The 15488-nt window shown below is 40.8% G+C and overlaps 1 protein-coding gene across 1 annotated transcript; it reads right to left on the bottom strand.

Annotated features, from left to right (window-relative positions):
- Window positions 1-5493: 5493 nt before the first annotated feature.
- Window positions 5494-7862, bottom strand: LOC145455322 (ficolin-2-like). The gene is made up of 6 exons (XM_080333290.1): window positions 7594-7862; window positions 7482-7540; window positions 7350-7421; window positions 7108-7204; window positions 6724-6823; window positions 5494-6646 (listed from the first exon to the last, which is right to left on the bottom strand). The coding sequence occupies exons 1-6, from the start codon at window positions 7652-7654 to the stop codon at window positions 6445-6447; spliced, it is 591 nt and encodes a 196-aa protein (XP_080189416.1). The 5' UTR covers window positions 7655-7862; the 3' UTR covers window positions 5494-6444.
- Window positions 7863-15488: the final 7626 nt, after the last annotated feature.

Raw genomic sequence — 15488 nt, 5'->3', positions numbered from 1 at the left:
CAAGTTAAAGCTCACACTGCTATGTTCAGCTACATTTTTTAAATATTGTCTCTGGTGATAGTATCTAGGACACGTCAGTAGGAAATGTTCGACAGTTTCTGGCACGCTGCACGTTTCGCAGAGACCACTGTCATGACAACTCATGCGATGGAGGTGAGAGTTCAATTTGCAGTGTCCAGTTTGTAGTCGCAATATGATGGATGATTCCCTCCGCGACAAATTTCGTGGACGGGAATGCATGAGAATGGTGCGTGTAAACGTGGGTACGAAGAGTCTTGCTCGATGCCGTTCAATTCCGACGTCCACTTCTCAATACATATTCCATTGGTGTGTGACTTCTTTCGGCAAGTGACATAATGATTTCGTTTTCGTCGTTGGATCCAGGTGTGCTAGAGGCGAGTTTTGCGAGTTCGTCTGCCCTTTCATTGCCACGTATTCCCGTGTGAGCGGGAATCCCAATGAACGTCACTTGCACTCCTTTTGTTGCCAGGTCTCTGCAGAGTAAGATAATAGTTTCAGTTAAACTATTCGAATTGCCATTATTTTTGATGGACATCAATGCGCTTTGAGTTAAATATACACCCAAGAAGGCGCTGTATCGTTCACATATACGTAGAACTGGTGAACTACGTAAGTAATTGCATAGCCTCAGTTTACCAGCCAAAATAGAGAACAGAGAAACGAATTGTTAAGATGCAATACATTACCCATTTACAAATTGATATGATACAATTTGAGCCAGCGCCAGTGGTTGATGCCAATATAAACTATATTCGAATTCAATTTCAATAAAACAAGAGGTTTGGTAAGAACAGAAAACAGAAATATACATTTTGCTATTAGACTTTACTATACTAGTTTACGACATCTAAAGCTATAAGCTTCGATCACTTCGTTTGCGGACAATTTATTTGTGAAAGAACAATGGAGGCACAGTGAAACGCACGATCATTGAATGATTATAGTCGCTCTCACGGGTTACACGAGCGTTTCGCGAGCAATCCGACCATATGCAAGATACAGTGATTTTTATCGACACCGATTCCTTGATGACTTGAAATTGACTCGTGAATTTTGCTCCGAGTCACGAGTCAATCCACAATTTTGATACGCCGAGTCAAGTCAAGTCAAGTCATTTTAGCAAAGAGACTCGAGTCAAGTCAAGTCATACGAAAAAGGTGACTCGAGTCTGATACCTTTTGATATTACTAATGGTTTTCCCAATTGCATTACAGACTATGCATCTCCGTTACAGCATCGGAGAAATAATTGTACAACGGGTCTGTTCAAAATCATTTATTCAAATTTTCCGAATACTTCTTAAAATTGTACATAGTAAAGTCATGCTCATGTCACATCGATAAGATTATTTATCAGCCAAATGCCTGTGCGCAATGCACCACTGAGCTATATAAACACCGCACTCCAGCTGGTTCCCAACCGTTTATGGTCGCGACTCCATTTCCGATATGAAAATGTTCCGTGGCCCAGCTCAAAATTTGATAGGCTGATTACTAATTAAAGGTCGTCACATTATGCACTATATGTTTCGTATGCTGCGGTACGACCAATCAAGGTTTCACGGCCTCCACAGTGGAAAATAAGTATCGAAACTACAATTCCCGTTGAAAAATTAACTTTCAGTGGCGATGAGCGTATAAAATCAATACTTGAAAAACACATCTTTTACTACTCGACTCGAATCATTAAAATTTATACTCGATTCAGATTCGAGTATTAGAATCATTGTGCCCAGTCCTAATCAGTACTATAACACTATTCGTACCAATATCGAGATCCAACGAATGGGTTTAAATCGCCGCTAGTATTATTGTCTAAAAGTGCACGTCGCTACTTATGGTGACCGGCAAACCCGGTGAGAGTCATGTCGTGTTCATAAAATCGCTTAGCCAACAATTTCGACGAGGACTTACCAGAGGTATAAGCTTACGCTTTAACGGTCTAGTCCAGGCCGGAAAATGTATTCAGCGTCTGAGTATTGTTACATTGATACTGAGCGGAGTGTAAAACGGGTTGCTATACTTGCTGCCGATATTACCCCATTAACAAGTTATACAACAGTAGCCAACACATCAAACGCACGGATTTGGTTTTTATGATACAATAAACATATGAAGTCAAGATTGACCCCGCTCACCTGCTAGATTTTTTACATCAGCCAACGATATCAATTCCATTGATTGGTTGAATAAGCATCATTCACTGACTACATGTAGTGTATTTCGCTATTTATGTTATGTAATTGCGGGTCAAGCTCACGGCAGAGAGTCACTAAATATTCGCAAACGGAAAACTGGATATTTCGAGCAAACTTTTGTAAGAAGCAAGTAAAAATTTTGAGATTGTCAAGGTGCATGCTCGTTTAGTGTTGATTTTTTCTACTGCCAGCACCACGCATATAGAGTGACTCGCAGTTGAAATGCAATAAATTTGAACGAAAGATGTTATAATTAAGTGAAAATTGTAATATATGAAAAAGGTTCACAGTGCAGAACCTACCAAGGTTCTGTTGTGAATGCGAACCTCTAAATTTCCGAGGTTCACACACAGAACGCGAACGTGAACCTCGCGTTCACACCATCCCTAATTTCGACGTATTGCAACAGTCGAATACGTCAAACCAAAGCTTTCGAAGCATTTTGAACAGCTGGGCACACCTATACAGTGTACACCTGTACATTAACGATATGTTTAGTGTAGCCTACATGTGAAATTTTATTATTACTTTTCTGCAAATTGGCAGTCCGCAGATTAATGCCTCGTACTTCTATTTGGGCACTAGGCCAAGAATGTTACATCGGCGTACTTTTTCGCTCACCAGCGCAGTGCACGTGTCATGAGTTCGTTTTGGGTACTCACAATAAAGAAGTTGGAGTCGGAGTCAGGGTCATTTTCACCGACTCCGTCTCCAGTCAATATTAAGATTTGGTCGGACTCAAGTATGAGAGAACGTCAGAGGAGTCTGATATTGGAATTGTGTTTGAAAAGCTGCTCCCGTCCCGCCTATCTTCATACCTCGCCAAAATGTCTATAATTTCTCCTCACCAATTTTGATTCTGCAATAAACACTAAACCTCACATGCCCTCCTAACAGTAGCCGAGCAGTACCACGATACCCTGGAGACGCGGTGTAGTATTTTCCTTGATCTCAAAAAAAGGCGTTTGACTGTGTAGATCAGGGGTGGGCAAACTACGGCCCGTGGGTCGCATGCGGCCCTCCACGAGCTCTTTTAGCACCATAAGGGGGGGGCATGTATTTAAAAGTTCGAGAAACACTGTTCAAAGGTAAATACTTCCTATGTTTTTTTTATGTTTAATTTCTGGCGCGACAGTCCGATCTCAAGGCCCACGAAGATTAAAAGGTTTCAACTGCTAAACATCACAGAAATCCTAAACGAGATTGATAATTCGGATCACCAGTGTGATTTCCGATTGGCCATTCCAGTTTTAATTGTATCAGTGATGTGGTTATAAAAAACGATTCGCACGTGTCCTGGACACTGGCGTAGCAGCATGCGCTGCCGCCCCTGGCTCTCGATTAAAATGCCCCCCCCCCCCCCCCTAAGTAGACCGCAGCAAATTTCGACATAGATTCTAGTTCAAGCAATCTTATCGATAAAAATAATTACAAATAATACGCCGCGTTTCAGTGTCACCGTCTCAACGTTAATAAGGCCAAAAATAATAAAGACAAGAAATAGCCAACGAATGTATTGTGCACATAGGGGAGGCGAGTGGCGCAGTGTGTAAATCAACTGCGCTGCGGCACCAATGGTGGTTAGTTCGAACCCATGTTCAAGCTAGTTTCTATGTATCGGAGGTTTATCTGGGCTCTTCATCGCTGATTCCGCTGTACTAACAGTGTCTTGAAAAGACCCAGAAACGCAGTAAGCCACGCTGCACAAAGTCGGCATGCGAGACCAGAAGTTGAATGCATGGGAGAGTGAAATGAAGAGTGAATAGTGAAATGAAAGTGAACGATCGCGAAGCGCTTGAAGAAAGATGCAAATATCAACGATACTTAAAAAGACAATGACACTGAACTGTATAATTTCCATGTCGTGATGCACAAGGCCTAACAAGCGTCATTGAAGTGCCTTGAATTCATAATAATAATATTATTGTGCAAATAGAAAATCAATAGCCACCTTAAAACATAACATTTCGGGCTTTCGCCGAAACAAAATCAGCGATAATATCCTCAAATTCAAGTTTTTGAACGTAGTCTCTTTCTATAGACAGACTGGATAGAGCTGATAGGCGATCGTCATTCATGGCAGAACGTAAATACGACCTAATCAGTTTGAGCTTTGAGAAGCTCCTCTCACAGCTCGCATTTGAAACACCAATGGTCAGATAAAGTTACAGTCACGAGCATAAATACGGTGTCGATTCAAGTAGCTTTGCATTAACTAACCACTGTAAAACATCAAACGCTGTTGCACTATACGATCAAACGTGGTTTCACTGCTCCGCACCAGGGTCTTAAATCTGTCAATTTCCGCAGCCTACTCCAAAAAGTCCACCTCGTCGTCATGAATGCTTTTAAAAGCGCTGGTGAATAAATTGGGACTTTCGCTTTGCAGCAGCGCCTGGGGATTAAAAATCCAAACATATCATTTAAGTGGTGTATGCCGGTAAACCTAGTTTCAGCTTCAAGTTTAAATCTGCTTCTGTATTTCTGCTTGTCTTGCTTACTTCTTCTTTCTAAAGAAAGCTCCACTCTCTTGACACGTTTTATTTTCGAGTCTTGATTAACACTTGTATAAATTTAAGCGCAATCTGTCAATCTGACAATTATTACCATCTTAAGCAATTCCTAGGAATGGTTTACCTTCACAGCTATCTCGGTCTGCTGTACCAAATCGTAACCCAGAGTATAGATGCGCAACTTAGTTCTCACACTTGAATACGCAGACAAGCCTGCTGCTGAGCCAGCTAAAAGCAGCATTATTGGTCTTGGTCATCCTATAGTTGGCAAGGCCCTTCGAGCGCTCAAATTTAACAATACTGATCTTAAAAGCTACTGGTGCCCTGATTCCGGAAATACAATTTAAATGCCAGTCTGCAAATCGGCGTAGTTCCGAATAATCGCTCGATATAATTTCCATTATCATGGTCAATTGGTCATTGTGTTGCGATTGTCAGGAACAACCGGCCATGACGGCTATTTCGGAGTGGTTCCATTGCCAAGTTAACTTATTAATTTGTGTTTTCGGAATCAGCGCAACACTAGCTTCCGATTGAGACCAGTTTGATTAAATTTAACTCGCGGGACGCCAGCTATAGGACTACCAATTACGCTGCTTTTAGCCGGCTGGTGCAGCCTAATTTTGCCGCCCCCTTCGAGCCTGCCGCCCCTGGCGCAGAGCCAGAACCGCCAGGTGGCTGCTACGCCAGTGGTCCTGGATCGATTCGTTCTCCGTATGCGTAGAAATGTTATCTAGACATAGTAGAAGCGTATTTGACGCTAAAGGATATGATGCTGTCATTATTGGGTGTCCTGGAACTGATCCAAAAGTGGAATTAATACATCTATGAAGAGATCGCTGCTCACGGATTTAAAGTTCAATCCTGTTCTAAGAATCGCGACAACCGACTTTCATCTCTATAGTTCTGGCCAATTTGTTATTGAGGTAGACCAGCCTAGGAAATCTCGTTACTGTCACTGATGCGCGTAAGATATCATCAAAGCAATGTTTGGATTGTTTTAAATTAGCATATATATTATGTCCATGTCTTCACTATATAATCAAATTTCAATATTGAGTTTTTGTTTATTATCCCAATTTTATATACTTCGGCCCGCGCATGAATTCAGATGTTGATCGCGGCCCGCGAGCTCAAAATGTTGCCCAGCCCCGGTGTAGAACATAACATTCTCCATTTAAAATTGGCACGTTACGGATTCCCGATCCCACAACTGGATCTCATGAAAAGCTACCGACGTGGACGCCAACAAATGGTTTCCATCACTAACATCTTGTCCCCTCCGCAATTAATTACCTGTGGTGCGTGTGCCCCAGAGTTTGAGTAATGGTAATTTGTAATTTAGCTGAATGTAATGAATTACATTTTTCCATGTAACCGTAATTATAATTGTAATTAGAGCATTTTCATTTTGTGTAATTGTTATGTGATAAAATTTTCGCCTAATCACAATTTCAATGACAGTACATTGTTATTGAGACAAAATATTTGAAGTAGGCCAAAAACATGTGGAGTGGAGGCGTGAAATGTTCTGGATGTTCTGGTCGTAAGCAGGATCTGGATTTTCTTACGCCAAAATCACCACGACACGAAAGTACTCATAGGTTGATAATAATAAATAATAGTAGAGGAGCAATGATTGATATTAAGTAATTAATTACCTAGCATACCAAACACGCATATATTACGTCACAATATGAACTGGACTTGTCGCTAACGACTGCTATAAACAAAACACTTTGATATTTCGAACTGCGTTGTCGACTCCATTGTCGACAAATCATCGTGATCCGCGTCCTTCGTTGAGAATTGGCGATTGTTGTTGGATGCGAGAGCGTCGCCCCAGGTTGCATTCCCGGAGTATCCGGATACCTGCAATCTGTACTTGTCGGAGCCGGGGCCGATCCGGAAGGAACTGGAAAAACTCGGAAGTTTAATTGCAGCCGCTATTTCATATTTTGTGAATGAATGGTCGCATCCAAAAAAGCTCGCCTGTATTTTGCGACCATTTGAGTTCCTTTGCCTCTCAGGATCATGTTGATTTCCAATTCCATGTCTCTGTCCTTTGTCATCGTATGCATTTCCTCGAGCCCTGGAGACAAATGTTACGAAACAATTGGCTGTTTTGAACCGACAATTGTAAATGCGTGGTGCACTGCTAGTGCGGCTAGATCTCAGGAAGGCGATGTGTTATGTAGTCGAGGCTGTACGAGTTTCCAGCCAACGCGAAAAGGGTCACGAGGATAGTTGGAGGGCACTACTCTCGATATGATATGGTTCGATACAGAATCAGCTTTATTGCACGTACAATAGCCAAGTGCAGATCGGCGAAATCCTAACACCTGAAGGAATATTTGAAATTACAAACATTCCTACCGAGCCAGAAATCTCCGTCACGATTCCCGAATCCTTTCGCGTAATCATCCCAACCTCTGAAGAAATCCACGTTTCCGTACATTCTTCGCTGGAAAACCTGCAAGCAATTCCGAAAGCAATCAAAAACTCACAAATCTCATAAATTCTTCGAGTTTGAGGTTCGAAGTTCCATGTCTCGACCGTATCTTGAACCGAGCTTGTTCGTAATGTTACAAACGATGGAATTCTCAAAATCGACTCACAGTCCATTTCTTCTTCTCTTCTTTTGATCGTCGTTCAAGATCACTCATTATATCCGACATCGTGTCCGCGCCCTACATAAAATGTTCACGGAGTAGAACGTTTGTCGGAGACGTGAACTGCTGCATACCAACCCCGCAATCTCCCTCCGAGGTCCATTTGCCGTCGACGTAACTTCTCGAGCAACGTTGCGCTGAAAAAGAGAGCTTTCAATCGGATTCGAAATAAAACACAATTTGTTCGTACCTGACGAACGCGAGCGGAACGCGATCACGAACATAATGAGAATCCTATACTTGAGCGACATTTTCGGAGCTGAATTTTATAAGATAGATGGGCTCGGTAGGTGCGCAATATAATGCGACCGACTTCAACAAAGCCACACACCCAAATGTCTATCATAGTTCCGCGTGCAGCAATTTATTAGGAATTTCAATTTTAGATACGTTATCAACTTTCTATCAATTGCAAAACGTGTGCAATGACGATATGCTGTGTTGTTTCAGCGCCGGCCGAATGATTGATCATCGATATCGTTTATGAACTACGTGGAATCGCTTTTTTTTTCAGGAAGCTCGCTTGATGAAGCATCAGATCTCATGTTTTGACACATACAAGGAAATGTCGACAAAATATAGGGTTTGGGTGTCATGGAATTTTCCACGACCATCACAAAACGTATCAATAGGGCAGCAGTTCCCAACTTTCCATGCATAACGACATTGTAGCTATAGAGACTGTCTTGTATCCTATAATCCAGTGGTTCTCAACCTTTTTGTCTTCGCGGACCCCTTTCGGACAGTCACCGACCCCCGCGGACCCCCACGAAGTTTAGTTCAAATTTAGCTCAAATATCGTGCAATCTTCGTCTGTCTTGTGCAAATGATAACTGTAGGCTTAGTAGGCTTAGTGATAAACAGCAACAAAATGACTTTTTTTGAAAATAAGATCATACACTACTCATGTAGAAAGTGGATTGACTATTATTTCAAAGCGAATTCTGCAACTGCATTTCTTGAAATACGTGATCGTGTCTTGAAAATCCACCCCTTCGATTTGATATGAACATTGAACAAGTGCCGAAAACCCATTTCCATAAATATAGGTGGCGGCGAATGTAATAATATCGCGTAACGCTTCCGACGACACATTTGGGTAGCCTATATGATCGCAACAAATGTGGCACCAAAATGACATATAATGAACATACAACGTCAAGCCTGGTCATTTCTATCTAGCACAGGGCTGGCCAACCTTTTCAGCCAAAGGGCCACATTCGATTGACGAACTATTGCGCGGGCCACTAGCCGCGCGAAGCGCGAATTTTTTTTGAAGTTCATAGGTCAATAATATTGTCACTTGACTATATTGCGGGCCTGTTGTATATCGCTGGGCTAAGTTTGCGAGGACTGGGCTATTCGGCGCATGGACTGGACATATCGATATCGAAAGCTGCGACCAACATGCGTCAATCATTTAGTGCCTAGGTCAACGGTCTTACTGCGAGCGCAAACGCAATGTCGCGAGACACTTTGTCTCGTAATCGTGAGTATATAGTTAGACTCAATCTGATACATTAGGTATTCTTCCATTTTCACAAAAGGCCAACAATATTAAAAACAAGAAATCGAGTGACAACATGTTGCACCAAGCTTGTGAAAATTTTTTACCTTTGATAAATATATCGCAAATTATTCTGTTTTATTGTAGTGTACGAAGATATACCAATATGTGAATGGCTGATGAATCTGTCAATACGTCGGAACTGATATTTTAGTCATCACATCTCAAGTGTTGCGGCCAGACTAATCAAATTTTTGGTTCGTCTTGCAAGTTCACAATCTGTGCAATCCATTTTTGATGATATTAGAAATTTCGGAAATTACCTCGCGGGCCACTCAAAATCTTCTCGCGGGCCACATGTGGCCCGCGGGCCACGGGTTGGCCGGCCCTGATCTAGCAGCTTATCTTGAAGTTATTATGGAAAATGTGGTCGTGTGTATTACAGAAGAAAAATGATTTTTGTTAACATTTCGAAGTCACCGTGATTGACCTTTCTCATCAAACTTTTTTTCCACAATACCCAACAAAACATCTCTAAATAGCAAAATGTTTGTATCAGTAGGCTATGGGCAATTTAGCAATTAAAATGAGCTGCACAGTGGGATATTTCATCTCAGATGACGATTCAATTGATGTGAATTCTGGAGTTTTTCGAGTAATGAAGCGAAACTGCCTCGTGATTTTCCGAATTTAAAAATATACAAATTGGATTATCAACTAGTTTGAGGCTTCGCGGACCCCCTGAAAATGCTTCGCGGACCCCCGGTTGAGAACCACTGCTATAATCTATTCATCAACGACAGATGCGACGGGCTGTAGAACATTATTACCATGTAGGCTATTTGGGCCCTGTGGATATACGCAGTTCACGCAGTTCACGCAGCTCACGCAATTCACGCAGTTCACACGCATTTATTATCTGTCTGAAACGAGTTTTAGCTTACTCTTTGAAAGTAACTCGCAACGAAGGTTGCCAATTATATTGATGAACAGCAAATAAATTATATAGTAGCCAATTATTCCAATACATCAATAATGATATCAACTAATCTAAGAACAGCTGCGCAAACTCCATATTATCTGTCCGAAAATTCGCATCTTTGTGACGTACGTCCAAAGTAGACCATGAATTGACTATGACGACATTGAGGTGTTATTTCTTTAATTATTGGACAAGCGTTCAACGTGATGTATTTGGGAATTGAGATACGAAATCCGGTCCTTCACATTCGCTTCCTTTTCGCTACTTCATCAAGGATCACATATGAACTTTCGCCGCTTGGGATCTGCGTTCCAAATGTTGGAAGTAACCACTACCGGTAGCAGTATAGATTTTGCTTCCAAGGCCGCCTGTTCGATGCTAGTCCAGGTCGTCGGCTCACGCGAGCAAAGTGTCTCCTTCAGCCGCTTCAAACCATCTGGCAAAATGCAAACTCAACGAATTTAAAAATCGGCGACAAATAAACACAAGACATGATAACTAGCGTGAACACACCGCCGCAGACACACGGGTTCGAGTCCGTCCGAGGTCGACTTCAGAGTTTGATTCCTAAGTGCTGGAGGTTTACCTGCGCGATACCTGCTTACTAAACAAACTTGTACACATTCCCAAAACACTCCAGACTTGATACCTGAGCACCAGAACAACGTGGGAGAGTGATACCTGCGTGATCTGTGTGACCTGCGTGAACTGCGTGAACTGCGTGAGCTGCGTGAACTGCGTATATCCACAGGGCCGGCTATTTGCAATATTTCATTCACTGCAGTCCTTTTGTTTGTTTGATATTCACGATGTTTCGTCTACATTTGTCAGTTTACATCAGGCTGTTAGTCAGGGTTGTAATGACTCGAGTGCCGATTTTTTTGTGACTCGACTTGATTCGAGTCATTTTCTTGAATTGGGAAAATGACTCGACTCGACTCGAGTCAATATTTGGAATGACTCGACTTGTACTCGAGTCATTACGTATGACTCGACCCAAGTCATTGACTCGGCTTATTTTATATGACTTGAAGATGAAGAAATTTGCGAATCGTAATGGCTAGATCAAGGCATCTGTCGAATTCTGCCGACATCGCTATTTTTCGCCACTGCTTTCGTTGCACTCGTCTGATATCAGATATGCCGCCGTAAAAACAGCTGACAGTGGTAGCCTACATAAGTAGCAATGTAGGCTATTGTACAAAATCATCCTGTGATGAAGAGGTAATAGATCCTCCGCAATCAAAGAACTCAAGACATTTCAATTATACAAGCAAAAAATCGCAGCAAAGTTTAATTAGAGCCGATTAAATGACTCAGATGGTCAAGTACTTGTAAGAGACTGATAAGCTCATGAGTAGATTTGAAGGCGATGATTCTTTGCATTTTGGGCGACTAGAAATAATGAGTACCCAATGATCTTCAATGTGGTTCAAAAATCCTTGTCAATTCCTGTATCTAGTGCACCAGTAGAACGTGTATTCAGTAGATGTGGATTTATTCTAAGGCCATGCCGCTATAACATATACGAGGATCTCCTTTCCACTTTAGTATTTTTGAAGTGTAACTCATTGATTTGATCTTCACTCTATGAAAACACACAATACACTCCGCCATTTGGCGTTTTGTTAGGTATGTGCCTTGTGCACGTGAGTAATAATGAATGGCTAATGTTGTGTGATGTTTGTACAATAGGGCTGTTCAAAAATAACTTCTTCTTTATTTTACTGGGTGGCTACTCGATAAAATTGTTATGTTGCATAAAAAGAACACTGAATCTGGCTTAATTTTAAAAAGTAGAATCAATGATATAAGAGGATAAAATTTTATATTTGAAGATTAATGGAGTGTTTTAGTGAGAAATTCTTGCATATAATATAATTACATATAGGCTACTAGTAGTAAGTCAACTATTTTTTCGTATCCAAAATATTACACTCTAATAAATTCGCTTTTGCTAGTTGGAATTGAGCCCAATTTGCTATGAATCATATTTTACACAATATAACAATTTCATGAGGTAGCCGGTAAAATTCGAAAATCTCTACTTGTAATTAATCCAAAATTTTCTCTGTTAGTAGTAACGCTCCGGCGGCTATTTCGGGAGCTGAGAAGGAAAGCTGACCTTATTTTAGTCATTCACCTGATAATGTGTAAGAAAAACTGTACCTCTACATAAACATGCATCTGTTGATTCTCTATCAGCTGGTATCTAGACGTGATTTCGTTGGTTATATATCAGCTATAAGCTAATTCAGGATTGAAAACATAAGTTGAACATGACTTCAATGCTGTGACTTGGACTCGGACTCGAGTCATAACACTATGATTCGGACTTGACCCTTTAAACGATGACTTGGACTCGGACTCGACTCGGTGATGAATTGAAAATGACTCGACTTGACTCTAGTCAATACCACAAAAGTAAGATTGACTCATGACTCGACTCGAGTCAGACTCGAGTCAGGATTTTCTGATGACTCGACTTGACTCGAGTCATTTTCTCAAAATACGGAAATGACTAGACTCGATCAATCACACGAGAAGACGTAGAATCTGATTTGTAAGATCATTGTTCCTTCAGACATATAAGAAACCGCATATGGCATTTACTCTGTTTAACAATGTGTACTTCACTGCATTTGGTAACAGCTTCTTGGAGGTACAGAACTTCAATATACAATTGAATAGTATATTCATATTGAAATGAACCCGAATATTTTCGGCTGACACTCGTCAGGGGTAATCGTCGGCAACTTGTAGAGAAATCAAAAGAACATCGTACATCAACAATCGTAGCACAAAATATGACGTCACCAGCACGAAATTCCGAATACGAGAGCGTTCAATTTTTTTAGATGATACCCAAACTCTTTTTGTTGACACAGCCTTGGTAATGCATTTGGTAAATGAGCAAGAGCATATTGTTTGTTGCGATGTTGAAAGTAAATATATTCGTTGCCAAGTTCTCTCACTCTTCAAACTGGTCGGCTTCTTTTGCGAGTAACTTTTGCATCTCAACATACTGACGGCTTCCGCCGAGCACGTTGGCGATGTCTCTCTCCGCGCCTTCGTAGCAATTCTGAGTTAATTGCTCCAAAAATCCTTTTCCGGCAGTAGAGCTGAAAACAACGAGTTTGAGATTGGGAGGAACAATTTATTCATATTGACAAAGTTATTCTGCTTGGATCCTTAACAACGTGCTACGGCTGAACTATTCAACTATTATTAGCAAAGGTCCAGTTAAAACAGTTCGAAATTTGCTTACTCGTCCGTTATAACTCTCATGAGATGTTTTACAGCGAAATGTGTTTTTCTGTTAGTCACAGCTAATGGGAGAATTCACATTTTTATTTCCTGCTAAGTAATTCTTCTTGATTCTAAATCGGTGAGAGCGCGACATTGGGACTCTGACCAAGCCGGTTACATTTTGTTACATTTTGTCTGAAGCTGAACATACCGATTAAAAACAAAGCACTGTGTTTTTGCAAAACAGCGTTAATGGATTAGCTTTGTTAAAAAATCAGTTATAGATACTGAGACAGATAAGGTCCGGATTCAGCATTGAAAAGGTCCGCCAGTTGAGTCGTCGTGTGCTACAGCGTAACATTGATACAGCAAACCAAGTATTGGAGATGAGTTTGACTCGTTCCTGAAGATCGCAGAGGATTTCCGTGGTTATCGTTTGTTTCGAACCACTGGATGCAGGAGCACCCTGGACAGGAGTGGGTTCGCGTTTGCTGGCAGCCTGGGTAACGGGACTCGATGAGCGCCGAGCTACGGGTACAGGAGGAGTCAAAGCTTTTTGAGCTATCGTGGTTCGCTGTGTTGTTTGCCTGGTAACGGAAATGCGACATAATTCCATAAAACATTAATCAGGCTTAATATACTTTCTGATTCAAAACAACATAACCATATCGGGTGGCGCAGTTGGTAAAACACTGCAGTCACGACACCAATTCGAGTCTCGGTGATTCGGTGATTCGAGTCTCGGATCTGCCATGTTTCTCTCTGTGTCGGAGGTTTATCTGTGCTCCTCATCGCCGATCCCGCTGTAAATACAGCGCCTTCATAAGCCCAGAGGAAGAGAGGGCCGAACTCTTGAAAGATGGCAGCTAAAGATCACGTTGAAGGAGCAAAAGCAAAAAAGACATCTGACATTATTAAATTCATGTAGTGGGCGCAAATGACTGTAATAGCGAGAAGCACCAATGATGTTGTCAATAAAACAAACAAACAAACAAACATGACCATATCAGGGCTCCGTATGAACAAGACTTGTGCAAACTACTAATCTAGTTAGTTGACGGTTAACTGACCACTGCCTTTTTGAGCGTCGTGGTTTTAAGTTGCAGATTTTGAAAAGTAATTAGTTGTAGTTCTGGTTCTAGTTCCAGATTTTGAAAAGTAATCAGTTTTAGTTCTACTTCTAGTTGCAGATTTTGAAAAGTAATTGGTTTTAGTTTCACTTATAGTTGCTGATTTTGGAAAGTAATTAGTTATAGTTCTACTTATAGTTGCTGATTTTGAAAAGTAATTAGTTGTAGTTCTAGTTCTAGTTCCAGATTTTGAAAAGTAATCAGTTTTAGTTCTACTTCTAATTGCATATTTTGAAAAGTAATCAGTTTTAGTTCTACTTATAGTTGCTGATTTTGGAAAGTAATTAGTTCTAGTTCTAGTTGGAGATTTTGAAAAGTAATTAGTTGTAGTTCTAGTTCTAGTTCCAGATTTTGAAAAGTAATCAGTTTTAGTTCTACTTCTAATTGCATATTTTGAAAAGTAATCAGTTTTAGTTCTACTTCTAGTTGCAGATTTTGAAAAGTCATTGGTTTTAGTTCTACTTATAGTTGCTGATTTTGAAAAGTAATTAGTTCTAGTTGCAGATTTTGAAATGTAATTAGTTCTAGTTCTAGTTGCATATTTTGAAAAGTAATTAGTTTTAGTTCTACTTATAGTGGCTGATTTTGAAAAGTAATTAATTCTAGTTCTAGTTGCGCATTTTGAAAATCCAGTATAGTTTGTACAAACCTGCATTGAACATGTCAAAATTGATGACGGTTAAAATTGGTCATTGGTATTTGGTAATTGAGCATTCATTACACTAACCCACAACCCAAACCTTTGTATAAGCTTGTTTTAAGCAATTATATGCTAGGCCCGTAATCCTGGAATTCGCGACGTCTACTTGTACTGGAGTGCAAAGTTTCTATTCTACATCTACGTGAGAAAATGAATCGAGTCAATGAAAAATTGCTATGCGAGTCATTACAACCTAATCCTAGACCAATAATACACGACATAAAGTTCAACAAATTTCAACACGGATTAATGATAGCCATGTTGTTTTGGACAAGAATTTTTTTCAAATCCATTTTCATCGTAACAATGTGTGTACGTGTGCTTCAGGACGCCGACCTCTGACCTCGAGACTCGATTGCGAGATTTGCACGCGAGACGAAAACGACTCCGGAGCATTCTTAGTTTTGTATGGCTTTCTAAGTTTTGCACCACCCCTCCACGCTATCCCAGTAATGCATGAGCGCCAAGCAGGGAAGTCAAGATATGAGTCAGTCATGGATAACAGTGTTACTAATCA

Source organism: Botryllus schlosseri, chromosome 14 (genome assembly GCF_051294905.1).
Source record: "Botryllus schlosseri isolate E-star chromosome 14, Bs_hap1, whole genome shotgun sequence".
In the NCBI taxonomy this organism is placed as follows: domain Eukaryota; kingdom Metazoa; phylum Chordata; class Ascidiacea; order Stolidobranchia; family Styelidae; genus Botryllus; species Botryllus schlosseri.
Note: the sequence above shows the minus strand (reverse complement) of the source record. Positions and strands in the feature narration are given on the sequence as shown.